Source organism: Thunnus thynnus, chromosome 23, assembly GCF_963924715.1.
Source record: "Thunnus thynnus chromosome 23, fThuThy2.1, whole genome shotgun sequence".
NCBI lineage: Eukaryota > Metazoa > Chordata > Actinopteri > Scombriformes > Scombridae > Thunnus > Thunnus thynnus.
In genome coordinates this window covers 3170511-3194619 of record NC_089539.1, presented here as the reverse complement: position 1 = coordinate 3194619, position 24109 = coordinate 3170511, and the positions used below count along the sequence as shown (strand labels likewise).

General features: G+C 40.5%; 1 protein-coding gene and 1 long non-coding RNA gene across 5 annotated transcripts in view; both read left to right on the top strand.

Annotated features, from left to right (window-relative positions):
• Positions 1-13776, top strand: part of ipo8 (importin 8) — a 30701-nt gene extending 16925 nt beyond the window's left edge. For all 4 annotated transcript variants that reach the window (XM_067581378.1, XM_067581377.1, XM_067581380.1 and 1 more), the window contains 8 exons: positions 1940-2065; positions 2434-2531; positions 2630-2725; positions 3646-3866; positions 6167-6372; positions 8389-8610; positions 9073-9202; positions 10526-13776. In XM_067581378.1, the coding sequence (XP_067437479.1) occupies positions 1940-2065; positions 2434-2531; positions 2630-2725; positions 3646-3866; positions 6167-6372; positions 8389-8610; positions 9073-9202; position 10526 (1100 nt within the window). In that variant the 3' untranslated portion in view covers positions 10527-13776. The remainder of the gene's footprint in view (positions 1-1939; positions 2066-2433; positions 2532-2629; positions 2726-3645; positions 3867-6166; positions 6373-8388; positions 8611-9072; positions 9203-10525) is intronic.
• Positions 13777-16842: 3066 nt separating this feature from the next.
• On the top strand, positions 16843-22546 carry LOC137176113 (uncharacterized). The gene is made up of 2 exons (XR_010925806.1): positions 16843-17063; positions 22413-22546. It is a non-coding gene; the product is annotated as an uncharacterized lncRNA (long non-coding RNA).
• Positions 22547-24109: the final 1563 nt, after the last annotated feature.

The window sequence follows — 24109 nt, the reverse complement described above, 5'->3', positions numbered from 1 at the left end:
CTGCATGTGTGTTTGTGTGTGTGTGTGTCTAATCCTGGTAATTAAGGCAGTTTGCCTTACGGAGCATTGGATCCTTCCCACTCTGGTAATGAATGGATTAACTGATAACCTCCTGCTGCCAGAATGGAAAGCTGTGTTCAGGCGGAGGCAGATAAAGCAGCAGGAGAGGGTCATATTGAACAAAATGAAAGATAGAGAGGTCAAGCTCATTTTTCTATGGGAAATCTATACTACACACACATATACACAGACACACAATCCACAATCCAGCACAGCTGTGCTCTTTACCCTTAACGTTATTGCATGAATCCCCAAGGAGGGTGATGAGGAGCTGAACACATCAGTGCCGACCCCATAATCACATTGAAGACCTTCCTCAGGCATTACGGCTTCTTTACAACTGCTACCAGTGTGTGTCTACTGACGTGCAGCTGTTTTTCCTGCACTGACACAGTGTAGTGTGAAGACACATCTGGTATCGAAAGACTACATTTACAACCTGTAGATGGCAGCAAACATTATTCATAACCTTATTCTTGAATTTTTTTTTTTTTTGGTCATCATTTCTATCAGTTATGGTAGCATATTCACCACATTATTAGCGGAAATCTGGGCGCAAGGTGACTTGACTACAACACAGGCCCCATTTCCATCTAGTATTAACATGTGATCTGCATCCCTACATTATCTGGATAATGACATCTGATCAACAAGTCTTTGCATTTACTTCTGGTGTTAACAAGTGTTCTAGTTATCTCGATTCTCCCTGTACTGTGATCAGATCTCAACGTGGTGTGTTATTCATTTTTAAATCACTTTTTGTGGGAAGACTTGCTGATTACTCATACGACTTGTAGCTTTTGCCAGACTTGCATGAGCTGGCTGGCAGGAAGGAGTGGAGTTAGGTGACCTTTCAACTTGTTGGGCGAAAATTTTTTCTTAACGTGGTCAAGCTGTACATATATCATTCCAATGTGTCTGAGATCAAGCTAGACCAACTTCAGGATCTGGATGATCATGATTACGATCATTCTGCATGCATTTACACCTGCATTAACATTTTTTCCCTTATCCAGATGAGATATCCTGATACAGATCACATGTTGATTTCAAGAGTAAATATGGTCAAAGTCTGAAGTTTCAAGAAACACGAGCAGTCAGACAATCAAACCAATCAGATCTGGATAAGCCGACAGTTTATCCAGATTAACTAGAGCACTTTATTTGGAGTGAAAACAGAAAGTGAGCGTGCCAGTAGTAATCCTTCACTACAGGAAGTACAGTAGGTCATAGTTGAACCAGGATGCTTTTCTTTAAACTGTGATGGATGTTCACAACTGACAGTTCAAGTAATAATTTAATTCCCTAACCTGGGGGTCTGTTTACAAGCTCTGTCTGACTGCTTGGCCCTTCGCCTTGTTGGAAAGCTGCTATGTTCTTAGATATCTAAGAATTTAAGGCTGCGTTCAGTCCAACATTAGTACTGTGTGAAAAAAAAATGCAGCCTCTTCTCGGAACGCACTGATCTGATACACTGAGTCAGTATCGGCACTGGTACTGACCTTATGAAACAGATGTGGTTTGGAAACTAAATTTAAACCTGTTTCTTATTCACTGACCTTATAAAAGTCAGCGATTCCTCTTTGTTCATATATTTTAGCACCACAGTAATTGCTTGTGCATAATGTCGCTTTATTTATCACTATAATAAAAACAGTATTCTCACAACAGGAGATCCATTGTTTTCTGTGGTGGTCTGTTCATTAGTCTTATTAATGTCAGTCACTCTCATAATTCATTTCCCCGAGTCCATTTCAACACTATCCCCTTCCTCTCTTTTTCCTTTCACTCCAGGCTGACTCATACACAATGTGTTTTGAATGTTTGTGTGTGGACGGGGTTAGATTCAAGAAAAATCCTTTCCTGTCCTCCTCTGCAGAGTTCTACGAGGAGATCCTGTCGCTGGCGTTCGGCCTCACGTGTCAGACCATCTCCCCCCAGATGTGGCAGCTGCTGGGCGTCTTGTATGAGGTCTTTCAGCATGACTGCTTTGACTACTTCACAGGTACGTCTCACTTGATTGCACACACACACACACACATACACTTCTACTTCACTGGCACTTGGTAGAAACAGTGTACACTCTGGTTTTAGAGCAGTAACTAGTTAGCTTGGGAGAAAGGGAAAGACGGCTCGGCTTCTGAAGGGAGAAGAGGTGTTTGAATGATGGTTAAGCAGTCTGCCACTCAAGACTGCACGGGGGTATATCTCATAGTGAGACACTGAAACGAGTGTTATGAAAGAGAAGTAACTACTAACCTAAAAACTGAATTGTAGTATCCAGTGTACTTGCGCAGTAAATATTGTTTGCATGCTGATATACTGACCCAGAAAAAATGTTGGTGTTAATGACGGCCTGTGTTTCTGTTACAGATATGATGCCTCTTTTGCACAACTATGTTACCGTGGATACAGACATGCTCCTGTCCAACCCTAAGCACTTAGAGGTCATCTACAGCATGTGCAAAAAGGTCAGGTTGTAAATGTTTGACATGTTACATCAAATCTGAACTGAAAATTGCTGCTGAGTCTTGACTGGTCAACTATTCTGACCTTGGACATGTTGCAGGTACTGACCATAGATGCAGGTGAGGACGCAGAGTGTCACGCTGCCAAACTGTTGGAAGTCATCATCCTGCAGTGCAGGGGCCGAGGCATCGACCAGGTCAGAGACAGACGCTTACAGTACAGACCTTCATCTCAATGTTATCACACATACACAAACCAAAATTACATCACCTGAAAGGTTGTGGAAGTATTTGAAGAATTCCAGTCATTTCATATTCAGGCTATTTAATAGATCTAATCAGCTGCATAGGAATAAAGCAAGCAGCATGTATCACCACCTGGCTTCATCTGGTTCACTTATCCTGCGAGCTGCAGCATATTTGATGAAACATTTTCATTATCTGTTGAAAGCACAGTGTGTTTTCACTGTCCTTCATAGTGCTTTTCAACAAATATTTTTACCCGTAAGAGTTATTAGTAATGTTACATGTAAAAATTGCTTTTTTTGACACAATTATTGTGTCAAAGAAACAGTTCAACATTTCGGGAAATACGCTTTCTTTCAGAGTGTGAGGAGAGAAAGTGAGTCTCATGTCTGTGTGTTAAGAGTCTGAGGACTCTTTATGTAGTTTTTTTTACAACACAGTGACTGTTTTGTTTTCAAGGCATAAGAGCCAAATTAAAACCTATTAACACACTTTGTAATCCACCTGGAATGTAATTAAAGACGGATTTAAAAACCAAAATGAAAAAACAAAGCTGGCAAAAGCTGCCCATTTGCAAATAAACACATTTAATGAATAATGGGACATAATGAATAGGCAGTCTGAGAAAACATAACAGGAAATAACAGATTAAAGGATTTTATGTGCATTTAGTTGCATGTATTAAATTCTTAGTGTTCCACCACATGAGGTGCAAAGGAGCTGACTGTTTACAAGCTGCTTGTAAATGAGCTGTCTGAAACTACACAAACTAAATACAAAAAAAAATGTTTGTACTATGGTTTGACCTCCAAATAGGTGAACTGGTGGGGTAACAGCAGCAACAACAGATTTCTCTGTTTCCTACCTGCAGTGCATCCCTCTGTTCGTGGAGGCAGTGCTGGAGCGTCTGATGCGGGGAGTGAAGTCCAGCGACCTGAGGACCATGTGCCTGCAGGTGGCCATCGCTGCTCTGTACTACAACCCAGCCCTGCTCATCCACACTCTGGACAACATGCGCTTCCCACACAACCCACAGCCCATCACAGCCCACTTCATCAACCAGTGGATGAATGACACAGAGTTCTTCCTGGGGTGAGAGGGAGCATTCTGCTGCTTGGTTAGGGTAGAATGATTCTGGGTAAACTAAGAACCGCAATTTTCTCTCATGACTCTAGAGGAAATAATTGTTTTAATAAGAATGATTATTGCATTTTTTTTTGTCCCGATGCTTGCAGAATGATCGGCACAGTTAGCTTAGCCATCCTACAAAAAACAGAAAGGGCACATTTTTTGAGCTTAAATGATGAAAAACAAAACAATTAATGTAAAGCAGCATTAATAAAAAGTGATTTGGTCCACTTGTGAGCAGAAGAACTCTGTAACTAACTGACAGACACAGCCCTGATATATTATTGCTTTTAGTGCCCGGTCAGACAACCAAGTGGCACAAAGAATAGCATTTCTGCATCGTCATAAAGTAGATGGTTCTAGAAGGTTGACTACTGCTCTCAGTCACTAACCAGACTGTACATTAAACAGTTGACTCAAAGGAACAAAATTGACTGCAAACCATGTCGCATCTCTTTAGTGGAGCAGTTAATATTCCAGCAGAGCAAGGTTATATCAGATCAGATGGTGCGGTACAGCTAATATGATAGTTTCCTCCATTTTGTACTCTCCAGCTCTCTGTTCCATCAATGTTCACTAATGTCAGGACGGTGGGAAATTGGTCATTGGTGCAGATTTCCATCTCAGAGTTCACTGAAGTTGAAGTGTTGGAGAAAACTCTCTGGCGTAACTGGTCCCTAATCTAGCTACGGTATCTTGTTAGCAAACAGTTGCCTATTTACACATCTAGCAGACAAAGATTAACATTCATTTGGAGTTGTGTTTCTGTCCACCTGACAGGTCCAAGTTCAATATTCACTCTCTTTTAAACTCTGTTTTGGTCTCCACCAACTCCTAAGAAAATTGTCTGGGTTAAACCAAAACAGTGAGATTAAAAAGTTCCATAGAGTTGGGTGATGATTGTACTGTGAGTGAACCATAGTTAACGGTTTATTCAATGTTAATATTACTAACTAGTGGAGCTTTAAGTCACAGCACAGCCAGTTCCTTTAGGCATAGTGGCTAAATGATGACCGCTGTCACCTCACAAAAAAAATCCTGAATTTGATCCTGACCCAGAGGTGTATGTCGGTGTGATTGTGAATGTGTTTGCCTCTCCAGTGACATTAAACAGGATAAGATGTTGAGGAAATAGATTGATGATCAGCTTACTTTCAAATGAGCTAATTCAAAGTGTTCTAATACATGCATTCATTGTGTGTACATGCAGTCTAACATCGAATTCTAATTACTGCAACAAGGTTGTAATCACAGTTGCCATTAACAGTGCTGTGTTAGTCATCAGTCTTACCTTATCTCGGCCAGGCTCACTTATGTTACTCCTGACATGTTGGTCTGTTTTCTTCTGGTGTTCAGATATCAGAGAAAGAACCAGATGAAAAGCTGTGTGTTTGGAGAAACTACTTCTACTTTAAAGGGTAAACAGATTAGGGGCTCTTGAGTCTATATGGGTAAATCAGTTTATGTGGTAATTACTTGTGACCTGCGGCTACTTTGCCACATCAGTCCCATGTCCAAACTCTAGACTTGGTCCTGTTCCTGTCTTGTCTCAGGTTTTTGGATTTAAAGGAATAGTTCAACATTTTGATAAATACACTTATTTGTCAGTACAGAGCTGGAGTTGGGAAGTGGTTAGCCTAGCTTAGCATAAAGACTGGAAACAGGGGGAAACTGCTAGCATGGCTCTGTCCAGTTCCTGCCAATGCCCCAAAAGCTCACTAATTAGCTTGTTGTATATCATTTGTTTAATCTGTACACAAACAAAAATGTAAAAACAGCAATTTGTGGTTTAAGGGGGAGTTACATGTTGGACCTATTTATTTGGCGCCAAATTTCCCTCTGCAGGGACCAAAACCAAAACTCATTCCACTGAGCATATCTGGCAACTCGTGCTACAGCTGGATTTACTGCATAAAAGTATTGATTTGTTGTTCATGAAGAAATAGTTCCACCGTGTAAATCCCCCTCAAACCACAAATTGTCATTTTTACATTTCTGTTTATGTGCAGATTACATAATACATACACTGCAGGTGTATTTTTTTCAACTTTAGCTAGCTGTTTTCCTCTCAATGGTAAGCTAGGCTAACCTGACTCCAGCTCTGTACTTAAGCTCTTCTCACTCTCAGACAGAGTGTATAAGCATATTTCTCAAAATGTTGAATCATTACAATTTCTGTAATGTCCTAAAAGTATTAAAATTGTCTTATTCACAAAGTCTCAGATTTCCCTAATTCTCAGTCTTCGTCTTCCTCCACCGCCCAGGCTCCATGACCGTAAGATGTGCATCATTGGCCTGAGCGTGTTGATGGAGCTGCCCAGCCGACCGGCAGCACTGGAGGGTGTCGCCGCCCAGATCGTCCCCTCCATTCTGCTCCTCTTCCTGGGCCTCAAACACCTCTACGCCTCCCGCCTCATCAACAAACCAGACCTGCTGGCCCGTGCAGGGGCTCAGGACGAAGACCAGAACGGTGAGAAAAAAGAAGGAGATCAGGAAGGAGAAGAATAAGAAGGAGGGTGTGGTGAAAGAATAAAGCTGAAAGGATTAAATTCGGGGTAGGACAGAGGTGGAGGAACGAAAGTAGAATGAATAAGGACAGAAAGAAAGCAGAGAGGAGAAAAGAGAGTGGTTTAGAGATGATAATGAAATGAGATTCTCCATTTTCACCAACATCAGATCTTCTACTACTTGAATCTTGATTCAGCCCCAAGCTCAAATTAGCCGCACCACATTTACTTTCTCACCCTCGCTGGCTCTGCTTTGCTTCAGTCAAGCGTAAAGGAATTAGATTTCTAAACCTTGTCTACTGCTTGTGGGGCAGACTGATAAATTAACAAAGTGCTACGGTGTTGGCTATGAATTTCTCCTGCGGCTTGGTATTTAAAATGCATTGATTTCACCGCATTAAATGGTTCAAGATGGTGTATTCTTAATAGAAAAGCTTACTTTTTTTTCCCCCAGTGAAAGTGGAACGTGATTGGGTTTGAAATAAGCGTTCAGTCATGAGTGAAGCATATAACGGGGCAATGTTAGGGAACAAATATCAAGTAGTAGAGCTAAATTTTCCAGCCGGTTGTGGACTCTGTTGTCACGTATTTGTTTTAAGTCCTTTACATTCGCAGCGAGAGTACTGGGAAAACAAGCTCATACATATGGAAAATAGATGTTGCTTGAAATCTGTAACTCTGAAGTATTCCACTCAATAAGTCGCAGCTTTCCGCCATATACAAAGTGAATTTTTATTTTGTCAATAGCTATTAAATGTGTATCTTGTCTCTTGAGTGGCACGAAAATGTATTGCATTCACCAATTTTCTCTTACAAACAGAATTTATTCATGTCATAATCATAGTCCGCGTTGCTCCACAGGAGGGAAAGACATTTGTTTGACTTAACAATCATGATGCTCTAATCTGAATTTGGAGTTTTATTATATCACAAAACTAAAATAAAACGTAACCAAAACAAACTCAGGGTGCAAAATTGATATTCTGTTCACCATCATCATGTCTGCCAATTCACAGAGGTTGTTTAGTTCTAGGCATGGCAACTTGCACAGTTCAGTAATATTGGAAAATTATCTCACTGTGACAGCTGCCTCAGGATTGATTTTTATGCAGGTGTCTGTCCAGCATCATGTTGTGTTGCAGCTGACAGTGTCACATCACCTACTGTAGGTTATAGTATTCTCTCCTCTAATATCGCCATGACCAACTCCCATCATGGACCACTTTGCTTGAGAAAGACGTATTTTACCATATAGCTTTATGTCAAACATTATTTCTGTCATCTTTTAACTTTTTGGTAACATTTTTATGAATTAAACTTCCCACCTTTAAAACCTTGATTCAGCCAGGGACTTTTCTCTTCTGTCTGCCCTAAATGCCCCAAAAATATATTTTTTAAAAAGATCACAGTTATAGCTGCAATGTTTGAAATACTATACTTAACATTAAAGCAGGCTCACTAAACACTAAACATGAAACTTCAATTTGACCTTACGGCTGTTAAATTAGCCTGCAGTTCCAGGAACAAGAACTGCAGAGACTGATTTGACTGCACTGTGCACTCAAGTTAGCTAGCTGCCTAGCATAGCTGCTAGTAAGGTACTAGCTAGCTGCTTAGGTTTAGAAGGCAAGGCAAGTTTATTTGTATAGCACATTTCAACAACAAGGCAATTCAAAGTGCTTTACATAGAGCATAAAAGGCATTAAAACAGAATATAAAAGCAACACAAATAAAAAGACATATAAAAACAATTAAAAAGTGTTAAATTTGGAAATAAAAAGAAGCTAAAAGAAGATTAGAATAGAAGACTAAGAGAGTCCAGTATATTAACTTAAAATTTTAACCTGTATTCCTCTATATTGCCGAAATCACTTTTTATTCAGGCTTTGACTTTGGATCTGTGATGAGATAAATGTCTGTATGAGGTGGCATCATGAAGGCTTTAATCCTAATGGGTGTATTATTTTCTTTATTGGCAGAGGAGATACCCAGTGATGAAGATGAGGTGAACGAGAACCGTAACGCCATGCAGCAGCAGTCCAGTATGCCAACTGGCCAGGGGGGTGAGGATGACGATGAAGACGAAGATGACTACTGGGATGACGACGGCTTTGAGGGAACCCCCTTGGAGGAGTACAGCACGCCTCTCGACTACGACAACGGAGAAGACGAGTATCAGTTCTTCACCTCCGCTCTGCTCAGTAAGTCATTGTTGTAAGTGGTAAAAGCAGGAACTGCAGAAGAGGAAGGATTCACCTCCAAGCTGGTTCCACAACAAATAACCCCATAATCAAACTTTCATTCATCATCTCCAGCTGTTATTTTTTAATTAATCCAGTAATGGTTTAGTCTAAAAAATGTGAAAAATTAGCAAAAGTGCCCATCACTAATTCCATAAGCTCACGGGATAAAAGGGATTTTAACCACAATAAAAGTGCTTCCTGTCTGTAAACACTTCCCACTGAAGGATTTATAAGACTGAAGAGTTTTGTTCGTGTTTATATAACTCATTTATTTAAATTGATTGAACCGGAAAGATTGCAGCTCACACAGTTCTCAGTCACAGCATGTCCTTTTAGTCAGAATGGCGACACTTATACCCAGCATGAAAAATACCAGAATTTTCTGGGTTTAATGGTTGACCTACTCTCCCGCTCTGTTAGGGATCCAGAATACTGATGCAGCCTGGTACCAGTGTTTGACGGCTCCACTCAGCGACGATCAGAAGAAACAACTCCAGGAGATCTACAGCATCTCACAGCAGAGGAGGAGCACCGCCGCCAAGGGCCAGTGGTGAGTGTCAGCGCACAGGACAGAGGGGGGAGAGAGGAAAGAGAGAGATGAAGAGGCTGAGACACATAGAGGGGAACAGGGGTGTGAGAAGATGCTCAGATAATTCAGTGAGAGATGTTTCTTAATTGGAACATTGGCCTGGAGGGATGTTCTGTCACAGTTTTCGTAGTGTGAAGTGTAGATTTGCAACTTTCTGACACACTTTTTGAAATGCAGCATGAGGACCAGTGGACATCGGAGACTACTGACTGCAGAGACCCAGAAGAGACATGCTGGAAAATATTTCAGATTCAGAAAAAAAGACCTACTTTTGCATTATCCTGAAAAATATTTAGCTAATGTCCCCCATGAAGCAACAACAAGAAAATTTCTCCTCAAATAAAAGCATCATCTTTGCAAATATTAACTAAGCAGAAGATTCATAAAAACTGTTCTTCAATTCTGTTTTGTTGTCCAAAATGGCAATTTTTGCCTCATTGGCCTTTTTATAATGTGTACAACATATGACACCCTCTATTCCTGGACCATTGATTTGGATAAGGAAAAAACATGAAAGGGGAGGGAGGTGTTGCAGTCATAGAATTACAATATGGAGTAACAGAATGACAATGTTAAATGAATAAAGTACAAAACATATAATATTTTGGGAAATTTGTGTATTTGCTTTCTCTCTTACCTTCTCTGAGAGTGAGATGAGATGTGTCAATCTCATCTGTGTGAAATTAGGAGCTGGAGTCAGGATGTGGTCCTATGCCTAGCGTAGCATAAAGACTGGACGCAAGGGGAAACGGCTAGTCTTGTTCTGTCCAGAGTGAAAAATAAATGTAAAAGCGACAATTTGTGGTTTTATGGGGAGCTGTGTGCAGGAACTATTTCTTGGCAAACAAACAGCTTCCTGGAGTCTTGTTGTCACAGAGAGGTTTCCAGGTTTGGTACTGTCATGCCTGTACAGAGACCAAAACCTGTGCTCGCTAATCATATCGAGATTAATATTCTCATTTCGCTCTTGAAAAGAAAGCAAATTATTTCCCAAGATATCACACCATTCCTTCAAGTGAATATGAATTATGTATCAGAATACTCCTGACCTGTACTTTATTCTCACACTATCATACTATTAATGGTTTACTTTACAGTTAAAAGTGATTCATATTGCAGTATTTTCATTATATCTTCTGGAACCAACTAGTGGGTAGGAAGATTAAATACTAAATTGCAGTACTAAAATTTGGGTTTGGGCTTTTATTCTGAAGTCTCGCAATCTGATGACAGACTTGTCTTTGGTTCCTCCCATCTAACATCTTTTCCTCCATGTGTTTTCAGAGCGTCAATGAGACGGACTGCAGAATCAGAGGAGGGGGATGAAGAAGAGAGGAGCAGGTCTGACCTGATCTGAAGTGGATTTCAGTCTAATCTGAACGATCTCAGTCCAGATCAGACCATGTCAGACTTAATGACTTAATGGATCCCACCAAAACCTCATCCCACGGTGCCATCAGAACTGGATGGAGTAGCAGGGGCTGGGTTGGCATCACAGCAGTGTGGGACCTGGTGCACTGTACAGAGCCCCTACTGGAATATTCCTATCACCAGGACAGGACCGCTGGCCTGTGTGTGTGTGTGTGTGTGTGTGTGAGTGTGTGTGTGTGTGTGGACTCCAGAGAAAGGTCTGCATTATAAATATATAAGTCCTTGACCAGCAAAATTCGATAAAGTTCTTGTACAGTGCAGTCCTTTGGTCTGTGACTAAGTGTGTGTGTGTGTGTGTGCGTGTGTGTGTGGTATGATTTAAGTCACTTTCAGGGACACACACCAGACTTAAAGAGTTAATTAGGGATGGCTTGTGCAAATGGGGACAAAAGCGGTGTCCCCAGTTGATAAAATGCTGATTTTTGGGTCAGTGGTTAAGTTTTAGGTTAGGGTAAGTCTCCAGGAATTGAATGTAAGTCTATGTAAATACCCCAAAAGTGACTTAAGTAAATCTGTGTGTGTGTGTGTGTGTGTGTGTGTGTGTGTGTGTGTGTGTGTGTGTGTGTGTGTGTGTGTGTGTGTGTGTGTGTGAGACAGAGAGAAAGAAACTGTAAAAAAAATAAAAACACAACAGAGTGTGTGTTTGTACGTACTGTAAGCGCTTGTCTTTGTCTCTCTATAGCAGAACACTTTTTATCATCTCATGAAGTGAGGGCCTATGCTGAGCAAGAGGAGCTCCAGTTCTGTCAGGGTGCCTTGTATACAGACTGTGGTTGGACAAGAAGGTCAAGGTTAAAGGTCAGAGACTTGTGGCCTCTGGCTATGACGTCATACATATGAAATGTAAATTGGGAGAGGGATCTCGGGAGAAGCAGCTTTTTGTCTTTCTGTTTGTCTCTGGGTTTTGTTTTTGTAACAGTTTTCAGAACTAATTTAAGAAAATCATAAAAGTTAATGTAACATTTGTCTGAGTTCTTCCATCTTTCCTTCCTATGAAATGTTTTAAATGTTTTGGCTGCCTTTGGCTTATTCCAGATGGTACAAAATCTTTTGTGGTATATGATGACAGCTGTCTTGGATCATGTGTTTTGACAGGGGGAGGGATGGCACATCATGAACTGATGCACAGAACTATCAGCACCAGCAAATCCTGGGAGTGTCGGGAATGTAGTATTCCTGCATGACTGCTGCTACAATGATACAATCAGTCACTTTCTGTGTTTTGTTTTCCAAAGCAAATATAATGGCTGAATGTTAGGATGCAGTTCGTAAAACACTAATTGCAACAAGTCCTCTAAATTAAACAACAAAATATGTCGTTTGAATGCCACATGTAAGTATTTTCTGATCCAGTACCCGTATCGGCAAAACATCACTTGTCTGTGCTCTCTGAAATGATTGTAAATCACTGTTGCAAAGATGTCTGATCTGACACTGCTGTGGTTAAGGTTTGGTTGGGTTCAGGCACAAAAACAACTCTGTTAGGTGTAACAATTGTGGTCATGGCTAAGACTACTGCCAACATTGGCTGTTGGTCATTCTCCGTGTCAAAGTCTGACATTTTGTTGACCCACCCATCCTCTCTGACTTCTTCCCAATTCAATTGGATTTATTGGCATGGCTCCATACAGTACAACATTGCTAACTATGCAAACTATGTGACAACAACTGGAGGGCTTTGTCATTTCAAGGTAAACATGTTGATTAAGAGACTGATGCTATCTTCTTCTTTTTTTTTGACTTTTGGTCAGTTTCCCAGTTGCATGTTTACCACAACCTATGGTTTTGTTTAAAGCAGGTTTCTGACTATATCTACAATATTTTTGTCTTTTGACCTTTTATGTTAGATTAGGCAATCATAGAGTCATAAATTCTTGCTGTGACTTGGTCTAGAGACTTGGCAGACTACACGCTGGACTAGAACCAGTCATAGTTTGCCATCTTTCACAACCTGCAGAGGTGACTGGTAAGATGCCAGGGACCAACTTCACTGTTCTACCTGACAGTATCAACATCATCATTCCTATTCATGCACAGACAAGCACTCTGCGTTCTCATAGGTCAATGTCACAGAACTGGTCATAGGATTGTTAAACTAGACAAGGAAGAAAAAACATTTCCCGACACACTAGTTCTTTGTTGGGATGTTTTAGGCTTAACAGATGCTGTGTCTATTGTATTCCACTAAGACATACCACAGGATAAATGAAACAAGCAATACCTAAAACTTTGTAGGGAGAAGGCTGTGGTAGATGGATTGGGCAACAAAACATGCAACTTTGATAAGGAAGACTGTTAGTTACAGGCTTCCTACAAACAGCCAATGATGGTTTCTTTTAACTATGGCCATGATCACTCTCACCTTAACCAAGTAATTCTAGTTTTAACAATGACAACAAAGGTTCCTTAACCAAAGTTTTAACTAAACCATGATTTTCCCCTTAACACTAGTATTTGTGCCTAAACTCCACCAAACTTTAACCATGGTGGTGGTAGATATGAAAACAATCACGATTCCCCTTTAAAATTGTTATTTGTAACAGTTTAGGAAGGAACTGACAAACTATGTCTACCAGATAGGGGCATCAGGTCAGAAAACACTAATGTGGGTCTTTTGTGAAGGTTGAGAGAAATATTGTATTTTGTAGATTATACAAAATACTAAATTGATATTTCACCAAGAAATATGAAGTCAGCATATCTGTGTCTCATTAACATAGTCATTGCCTAATAAGTCTATTGGCCTGATTGGCATGAAGGTCCATGCGATTGTGCAACACTTTGGTCCAGATCAAGCTGGATAACTGCTGGTCAAACTGCTATAAAATTTGAATGTTCATGTCCTCAGAGGATAAATCCTATTACATTTTGTGATCCCCTGACCTTTACTCTGAAAGTTTCCACTGGCCCAACATTTTGACAACATGACAAGTTACCACAAAGCCTAATGTCTGAATTTCCATCAAATTGTATGTGGACATCATGTCTGCATTACTTGTCATTATTTGAGTTACATTTTTGTTATAAGGTAAGGCAGAACCTGATCTGCATTACCACACAATGTAACTTCACATTGACAAAAAAATAAACAGGCTTGATGTTAAGTGGATTGATTTACTCAACTCAAGCACGTTCCAAGCGTCTGCTAATTGATTTTTAACATATTGAATAGAAACCAATGGCTGCCTTGAAGGTAGGAAAAAGTCTACTACTTTCATTTCTTGTTAAAAGTAATGGAAACCATTGGCTGCCTTGATGGTAGTATACCACCCTCATTTCCATTACAAGGTAATTTCAAGTATAGAGTTGTCATGTTGAACTGTTAAGCTGTTAAAACTAGCAAAAATAACTGTTATGAGCCTTTACTATTCTGTAGAGCTGTGAGACAGAGATGATTTTAATGCTCAGTGAAACCCCAAAAGTTAGTGCAGTCCTTTTAATAGAGAGTTGCTACCTCTGTTGTTCTCTAAATTATGTACACAGTCTCTTTCTTATACAATCACCTCACTGGCCTTCCTTCCCTCTGAGTTGGTATTCTGTCTGTGTTCTGTTGCGGCTTGCGTGTTGTATTGCTGCTTTCCTCATCTCTGTGTGAGTGTATGTGCAGGACAACAAAGAACAGCCAAGCACAGAGGAGTTGTTTTGGGGTGTAAAGGGATGCGGGTAGTCAGCAATGGGTTTCTTTACTGGTGTTTGTGTACATTCTCACTCTGTGGCTCCTTGGTCATGAAGCATTGCTGGAATACACACTGCAGTGGTGGGATTTGTATCTCCATCATTAGTTTTCTGTCTCTTCCTCCCTCTCTCTCGCTCGCTCTCTCTCTCTCTCTCCCTCTCTCTCCCTCTCTCTGTGAGCTTTGTAATCATTTGTCCTGCATGCGAATGACACCAGCTGGTGGAAGGTGTTTTTTGGCTGACATAACTAGGCCAAGTGAGGCTGCTGCTGCAGCAGTAACGAGCATTCCCACATCAGGAGAAGAGGGATGGAGGAAGAAATGCAGTGGATGTTATCAAGAGGAGAGTTGCAGAAGGGAAAGTAAGGACCAGTGAAAAAATCATCACATGCACCGCAAACACTGTTAGCTCTGATAGAGGAAGGTTAATAGAGAACAGGGCTTCTTTGGCCTCTCATACCCAATGAGGATGCCTCTACAATAAATTACAAATAACACAAGTTAAACAAGTCTTTTAGATTCACATGTAGTGCATGAGGAAGTAGAACTAGCAGAAAATTAGTGCCTCGCACACTAGCTCCATAGATATATACTGTATATTTCCCCATTATTGACAAAGTACCATTAACAATCACAGCAGGTCTTGTGAGAGCTGCATTAAAAAATATAATACTTTCAATTTTCAATACATACTTATCACCAGTATCAAAAAGCAATTTTTTTGATACATACAAGTCTTTCATTCAAAAAAGAAGCCAAAGTCATTAAATGTTACATGTTGTCTAAACAAAAGCAGCTAAACCTAATCTATTTAAATTACAGTCTAAAATTAATTAGAAACTATCCCATTAAAGAGGAAAAGTAAACAAGATTACAAGTCTGAGCAGACATTCATTGCCAACTTTGTACTTGACAGTTTTAATAATGTTACAGCCACATTTTGTTCAGTCCTGAAAAAGTGTTGAGGTTTGATACCCAGCCCTACAACCAATCTGTCATCATTAACTTAATGTAAATAGATATTTTTTTAAATTTTAAGCCAAGTCAACATAAAAGTTCAATGTTATCATTTTCAAACCCATTTTAGAATTGATAATCATCATGGGATTTTGTGACGAGATGATGAGGTGAATGAATAGCCTGCTAAACGTTGACTTAACTCATGATCACAGTAAGTGTGCATGGCATGCACAACTACTGAAATTCTCAAAAATGTCTTCATTTTTCTAGAAAAGTTACATTTTGGAAACTTATTTGTGACCACCATCAAACCATCAAATGATGTTTCCAACTCATTGTGGCCGATTGCCGATGCGGATACCGATATATGCACATATTTTTTTCCAGCTGGCTGAGGAGACTATTATGCGTGCAAGCATAGATTGTACTAAGTATGATCAAGAAAGACAATATATGAAGGAAGAACTTAGGAAGACTGGAGTTCAGGAGCTCAGCATTAAAACTTTAATGAACCTGCCAAGCGGGTGGAGCAGTAGAGTTTTCTTTGAGTTTATTAGACAGACAGGATCAATGTGTAGGATTTAATCTCTGGTCCACACTCCGGAACAGAAGGTGGCGGTAATGCGCCTAAAACGCTGGTTGCCAACCGCCGTTATAAACCAAAAAGAATAAGTTTTTTTCCAAACAGAGTGGTACATCCTGTCCGCCGAAATGTTTCCTATCTGTGCAGCCGAACATAGCAGCTCCTCGACGGACTGTTTCACCCTGACGGTCCCGGTGCTTCCTCCGCAGGCTCCACTTCACTCAAGCAGCCCGTCAGACCTGCTACTTCTTCCCACTTTAACCTGAATAACAAACCGGGGCTCAGTGGTCCAGTTGGATCCACATGGAGAGCCTGGGCTAACGTTAGCTGAGAGGCTAACGCTCCGCTAGCCTCCCAGCTAGCGTTAGCCTCTCAGCTAACGTTAGCCCCGACTGTCCATGTGGGGCACTGAGCCCCTATCCATGCATGTATGTGGTTGCAGCCCGTCAGACCTGCTGCTTCTTCCCACTTTAACCTGAATAACAAACCGGGCTCAGTGGTCCAGTTGGATCCACATGGAGAGCCTGGGCTAACGTTAGCTGAGAGCCTCTCAGCTAGCGTTAGCCCCGACTGTCCATGTGGGGCACTGAGCCCCTATCCATGCATGTATGTGGTTGCAGCCCGTCAGACCTGCTGCTTCTTCCCACTTTAACCTGAATAACAAACCGGGCTCAGTGGTCCAGTTGGATCCACATGGAGAGCCTGGGCTAACGTTAGCTGAGAGCCTCTCAGCTAGCGTTAGCCCCGACTGTCCATGTGGGGCACTGAGCCCCGGTTTGTTATTCAGGTTAAAGTGGGAAGAAGCAGCGGGTCTGATGGGCTGCTTGAGTGAAGTGGAGCCTGCGGAGGAAGCACCGGGACTGTCAGGGTGAAACAGTCTGTGGAGGGAAGCACAGTCAGGCAGCGGAGGAGAAGGTGACATATCGGCTGCTCATAATCGGCAGAATTCGGCCGATACCGTTGACGTGCCGATAATATCGTGCATCCCTACATCAAACCCATTCTGAAATGAGAAAGGAGAGCTGAAGTCTAACAAGCCCTTCTCCATGACAGCTGAAGTTATGTGTTGTACTGTGTATGCTGCGTGAAAACCCTCTCAGCCGAGAGGTGTGTATCTGTCAGAGGCAGCGACCCACATACATGCATGGATAGCTTGGGGCACATGGGTGGAAAGGTAGGCCAACTCTTAAACTGTTTCTTTTCATTCCCCCAGTGAATTAACATTCTGCTCTTACTCAACTAATTTGACATGTTTTGACAGCACTGCAGAAATTTTTTGGTGTCCTCAAAACATGGCACAGAAAAATCATTTCCTGCTGTGCTCCACTGGCAAGCTGTTTGATTTTGCCTTTGATAATCTTTAATGCAACTCGTGTGTGTGTGTGTGTGTGTGTGTGTGTGTGTGTGTGTGTGTGCGCGCGCGCGTCACACAGAGCTCAAGCTGACAAAGGATCCTAGCAACACAGACTTTATTCTAATTAAGGCTAATTAAATACTTAGTTATTGATTTGAACAGCAATATTTCACATTCTATGACCTGATAAATGACTAGAAGTCTCCTCCACAGTAAAGCACAGTACAGTTTTTATAGTCATCCTTGACCCTGATGTTCCTTCATCTTGCTAACCCTTCAGTCCAAATTCTACTTTTCTCATCCACATAGCCAGGAGGGTTTGAGTGACATAAATGTTGTCATCTGCTCTGTGTGGAACTCCCAAACTTTATGACCAGCATACTGTATGTGCCTACACCTGCAGGGACTGCTGTGTGGAGCACATTCGTGTATGTTGAAACTTTTAGGTAGGATGTGCTGAACCATGCATGTCAGCTGTCCACCCTGCTGTCTCTCTCTGTAGTATGGACTATTTTTATTTTCCAATTGCAAATTTAGCAAAAGTGGGTTCAAATCCTTCCCATGATGCAGTAGCTTCAGTAGTTGTGTATAAAATCTAAAGCACCTCATTTAACAAAGATAAAACAATCATAGTAGTAGTTAGAATTAAATCTGCCTTCACTGACTTTTTCTTTTCTTTTTCAGCGCGACAAGTTGTAAACACAAACACTGACATCACCTTATGAAGTTGTTAATGTTAGCAAACAGACATGGAGCAACATTAGCATTCATTTTGAGTTGTATTTCAGTCCATATGATGATGTAAGTTCAATATTCACTTTCTATTTAGCTCTATTATACACCAACAGAATATCTGGCTCTTTAGCTGCTCAGTGCACCTTTATGTTCACCAGCTAGTTGCTAACGTTTTCTGATGTTTGGTGCTGGACAGGTAGTGTACGCTGGGTTTATCAGAGCTGAAAACAGGGTAGATGAGGGCAGAGCGACAACAAGCAACATTTTTAATATACAATGTTGGTCACCATTATTGGCACCCTTGAATTTTTTCTTCAGAAATGAAGAATAATATGAAGAATATCTTCAGAAATAAATGGAAATGTACAAAGTTTGTATCATCAGAATATTTTAATAGGATGTCCAAAGTAATTTAACAAAAAAAAAAAAAAAATTCAACTTATATGTAGTAATTTCAAAGAAGAAAGAGAATATATAAAACTTGACAGTAATAAAGGCTTCCCTTTATAACCCTTAACCCTTCCTTAATATTTGGTTGCACAGCCTTTGGCAACGATGACTGCCTCCGAACGTTTCTTATAGCCATCTATGAGCTTCTTGCACCTGTCAGCTGATAGTTTCTCCCACTCTTCCTTTGCAATTTGTTCAAGCTCTTAAATGTTTGCAGGATTCCTTTCCCTAATGGCAGATTTTAGCTCTCCAAAGATTTTCAATAGGATTGAGAACAGGACTCATTGCTGGCCAGTTTAAAACAGTACATTTTTTCCTTTTCAACCATTCTTGAGTGCTTTTGGATGTGTGCTTTGGGTCTTTATCGTGCTGGAGAACCACAATCTTCGACTCAAACCTAGTTGTCTTACACTGGGTAGCACATTTAGCCCTAAAATCCCTTGGTAATCCTCTGATTTAATGATTCCTTCAATACAGTCAAGGCCTTCAGTACCAGAGGCAGCAAAGCAGCCCCACAACATTATGGATCCTCCACCATGCTTAACTGTAGGTAGTGTTCTTTTCCTTATACGCTTCATTTCGTCGTCTATAAACAAATCGCTTGTTTGCATTGCCAAAAAGCTCAATTTTGGTTTCATCTGTCCACAGAACATTTTCACAGAAGGATTGTGGTTTGTCCTGGTACTCTTTGGCAAAGATCAGTCGTTCTTTTTTATGTCTTTTTTTCAGTAGCAGGGTCCCCTTGGCCTTCACCCCTAATGCAATTCTTGGTTTAGTGTGTGGTGTATGGTACGTGTTAAAACCATGATTCCAGATTGTTCCAGGTCAGCCCTCAGCTCTTTGGATGTTTTATGTGGGGTTTTTTCCACAGTTCGCACCAACCTTTGAAGGCTCCTCTCATTGATTTTCCTCTTCCCCCCATGTCCAGGGAGGTTCTTGACAGTTACACACTTAGCAAACTTCTTACTAACGTTGCACACTGTTGAAACAGGGATACCAAGGTGTTTGGAGATGGCCTTGTACCCTTTAGAGGTCTTATGTTTGGTGATAATAGCACTTCTGATGTCTTCACCATCGTGAAAAAGGAACAGGAAATAAGAAATGGCTTTTTTAAGCATTAAAGCGATCGTTCATTGGCTAATTTAAGTCATGTGGGCACTGACAAATTATCACAGGTGAGTCTAATTTCTAATTTATCACAGGTTAGTCAAATGTTACTATTTTTTTCAAACTGATTTGAAGGGTGCCAATACCAGTGTTTTTTCAGACTTCAGCCAGCTCCGTCAACAAACCATGAAACAAACTATAGTGGCTACTTTTTCTTGTTCCTTTCTTGAAATGTCAACTTCTCAACTCCATCCGTACATGTTCGAACCAAAATCCAATCTGAAATATGATAACGGACAACACAAACAACACATAGAAAAACCATAGCAACCAAGGCTACAGAATGGACGGCTGTTTATGGACATGCATGACTAACTGACGTCAGCTCGTTGGCAAGGTAGAAAAAACTTTGCAAATGAAGGATTGAGAGCAGGTAAAGCCCTGCCTTTTGACTTGCAGGGAGCATATCTACAAATGTTAACTGCAAGTTTTGAAACTTTGACCATGTTTAACATTGATATCCGACATCATAACAGTATATAAATAACAAAACCACAAAAAGCATAATATGCCCCCTTTTAATGTAGCTATAAACAGCTTGGACAGCACTCTTGCATCTCAAGACTTGGAGCTATAGTTGCAGCATTCTTAAAAAATGAATTGTGTGACAAAGACTGAAAAACAACATGCATTTTTCTCTTCATATTTAAGTTCTAAAATATTTTGCATAAAAAGTAGGCTGTGAATTACATCATAACCTCTTTATATAGGGAATGCCTGCATGGTTGGACTGTATGAGCTTCACATAGACCATTTCTTATGATAAAGCCTTAAAACCAGCTGCAGTATTTAGCTATTTCCTAGTCTATACTGCATGAGGGATACAGTGATACTGCTGCATCTCAACAGGCTGAGACTTGTAACACCCACATAAATTAGCATCTCTCATATGTAGCCTATGTAATGTATATAAGGGACTGGTTGGCTGGTATTAATTTCTGCAGCTGAATCTAATCAGTGGTGAAAGCAGTGCTCATTCCGATGCTGTGTGGTAGTTTCATAAATCATATTTTCAAGTTCATGCTTTTGTCTCAATGCTTAAATCTGCATTCATTTCAGTCCTTCAACTGAGGAGATGACTCCTGGGGTGGCCATTAAACAATGCTGCTTTGGCCCTAACTCTATCAACCATCTTCACTTCATAATGGCTGCATTTATTATTTTACAATACAGTCATCTCCTTAGCAGCCTGCTTCATGTAGCACTTAATTGCATTAGCCTTGTTAATCACTCCATGTGATTGCATATTAAGTGTCAGTCTTCCTTGTCCAGCCACTTTGACCGCCTGTCCCCTGTGCTGTACCCCTGAGGGGCTCATCAAGTGCAGGCGTCCCTGTGCTCTTCATAGCTGAGTGCTGCTCTAATCACCCTTTTCTCTAATGGCCTATTCAACCTAAAGCACTATGGGTAATATTTAACAGGCCTCCTATGCTCGGGATGTCAGGCTGTGTCGTAACGAGTGCCATTGCCGTTTGGTGGCAATCAGCCAGCCAGCTGTAATAATGAAATGAAATACCACAGTGGAGGATGCCTGCTCGTTCCCTTCCTTCCAGCCACTGCCATTTATTATTTAGTCACTTACATCCAAAATGAAAGAAGTTACACCAAAGCAACTAAAATAATAATATTAATAATAGTTATTATTATTAAATGTACATAAGAGGGAAAATAAAACCCTTTTGATAATGTTAATAAACATAAGATAAAATAAAGTGATAATAGAATACATAGAGTGCGTACTTCAGTGGTGGTAGTTTGAGACTTAATAAGCGAAAACTAAGTATTTCACCATGTGTAACATAAGATGGAAGATAAAAACCACAATAAAAGATCACATCTGAGTTAAAAGAAAAGCAAAAAATTACAATTCAGTCACTAAAATGTCAGTGTGTAAAAATACGATTGAAGACAACTTAAAAGAAAGTCCTGATCTCAGAAAGGTCATTTCAGAGACTGGGAAAGATGGAGAAGCACCTTTTTTCTTCATCTTACACTGAAAATAGCAAATGTCACCAGAATATGTCAGCACTGGCTCACACAGTTGATAGTTAAAATGTCAGTCTGCAGCTTGGGTCTGGCTTTAAAAGTGATCAATCTTTTAACTCTATCCTGATTATGGGCATCAATTGGTATCGAGAAGAAAGGATGTCTGTATTGGCCATCAGACAGTTAAGAAAGAAGTTTTAAAGGATTTAAATTTGGAAGTAACCTAACAATTGTGTAGCCGAACGTCTTCTGCATCATGGTGGAGGAGGTCTGGGGAAAATCTTCTTCAAAAAATCATGATAATAAGACATTTGGCAATCCTGAGGCTGTCAATCTCTTAACTGTGAATTCGAAAATTCCTCTTTAGTTGGGTTTTGCTTGGGTAAAAGTGACTTTCGTGTAATGTAATTTTATGAGTTTGAAATGTAACATTGGTCAGTCACTTCACTGCCCTTTTCGAACAGATTTTTATTCTTGCATTTCTCCAAACCTCTGTCAAGTTGTTGAAAAAGGAGGTTTAGCTATGGGAGATACTACATACAGCTTCAAAGTTAGCCTGGTTAATTTTAATCCAGTTTTGACTGAAAATTCAGATTTTATTAAATCTATTTTAAATTATTTTATTTAAACAAAACATTTACTAAATATGTACTTCATACATTAGATAAAATGCAAAATAGATGTCAACAGATAAGGTAAATGGATCTCAGTCCACAGTATAAAACTAGAACTGTATAATCACTGTTTGTAAGGTCAGTAGCTCACCAGTGGCTAACCATGAACCTACTTAAAACAGTTACTGCATCATAACTGTTTTCGTTGCATTCACAGTCTTTTTACCAGGAAATAATGTGCTGAGCTCCAACACTAAGAGCCGCTGCTTTGGTAAGTGACTATTCATTCCTTACACTCAGTTCAACTTCAGGATTGAGTACTGAACACATCTACTTGATGGAATTTTTTTTTTTAAAACATGAGGCATTTGTTGATTATGTCGTCGTCTTTCAGGGAACAAGCAGTTTCACAGAGAGTTCCTCCAGTTTCTGGCAGTGTTTAGCCGCCATAATAAATAGCACATGGGTTCTTGAAAGCACAAAAGCCCTTTAAACAAATGCAGAAATCAGCTCTAGCGGGATGCTCATATTTCAAACACCTGATGCTAAATAGTTCCTCCTGGCAGTTCCTCTTGTAGCTCAGCAGGGAGCCTTGAGAGCAAAGAAGAGTGATGGAGATGGAGAGAGCAGGTGTTTCATTTTCCTCCCTCTGTCGGTCTCTTGTGATTCACAGAGAGCATTGAATAGCTGATGTGGTGATGACAGAAGCTGTGCGTACAGACAATAGCTTGATAAGGACATCCAGCCTTGTGGGGGGCTACCTGGGTACAGGTGTTTCTCTCCTCCGCCAGATGAATTAAAACACAAGGCTGACCAACCCTGGGAGGACGAAGTGTCAGACAGGAGCAGAGCGGGTTTCGCCCTAATGATGATGCTGATGAGGAATGCTGGGTGAAGTGCAACAGGCCAGATGGGGTGTAAGGAGATGAAAGGAAAGGAGAAGAGTGTTGAAGGCTGCTGGTCTGAACTTTCATCTCTTCCTCTCAACTGTCTCTCTCTGCTGCTCTTTCATCTGAGCATTTTGTCTTGAGCTCCCCCAGAGAAAACGCCTTCCTCTCTTTCCTCTGGTTCCCTCCTCTGATTCAGTACACTTATTCACTACGCAACATAACTCTACTGAAAAACACTTCATTTCTTTGCATGTATCATTAATTAACTGTCATGTAGCAGTGTTTGAACCAACCTCAGCCATGGGTTTTTCTTAAATACATACATTTTAATATCCCTTTAACAGTGTTGCAAAAGTAGTCATTCTAAGCATATATTTATTTAATTATTGGCAAAAATTGCTTTTATGAATTTGAGCCCCAGCCCCTCTGACATCATCTACACGTCCCTCGTTTGTAAGTACGATAAGAAGGAGACTTTAGCAGGAAAGCTAATGTGGGTTGTTGTTCAGAGTCTGACTCTTGTGTTGTGTAGCAGGATGCAATCAGGCTCAGTGTGACCATCTGCGCTGCCCGTGATAAAACACTGATGATAGATCAAGCTGTATGGAAACACATTCTCCATCTACTTAGATGGGGAACTAAAGGTATTCTGATGAATAAATGCAAAGATAGTGGGTGACATCATGAAACCGAAAATATATGATATATAAGATATGTGTTTCTCCCTTTTTGGTTTATAGAGCAGATATGTATGTATGGTATATGCTGTTGTTACAGACAAATAAAGCTGTTTATTTTCAGTTGGACTTTAAAGTGTGCTCAAACTGAACACCATGCAAATATTAGGCGAAAAGATATGTTTAAATCCATAGATATGAAAGTGATCCGTACATACTGTAGCTCCTTGGGATAGGAGTTTGTTCTGTAACCACCCCAAGCCCCTCTAATAACCCCTCCTTTTATAACCCCTGGAACTTGCCTTTGGTAAATTCTCCAAGTGTGTGTTTGTGTGTGTGTAGCAGAG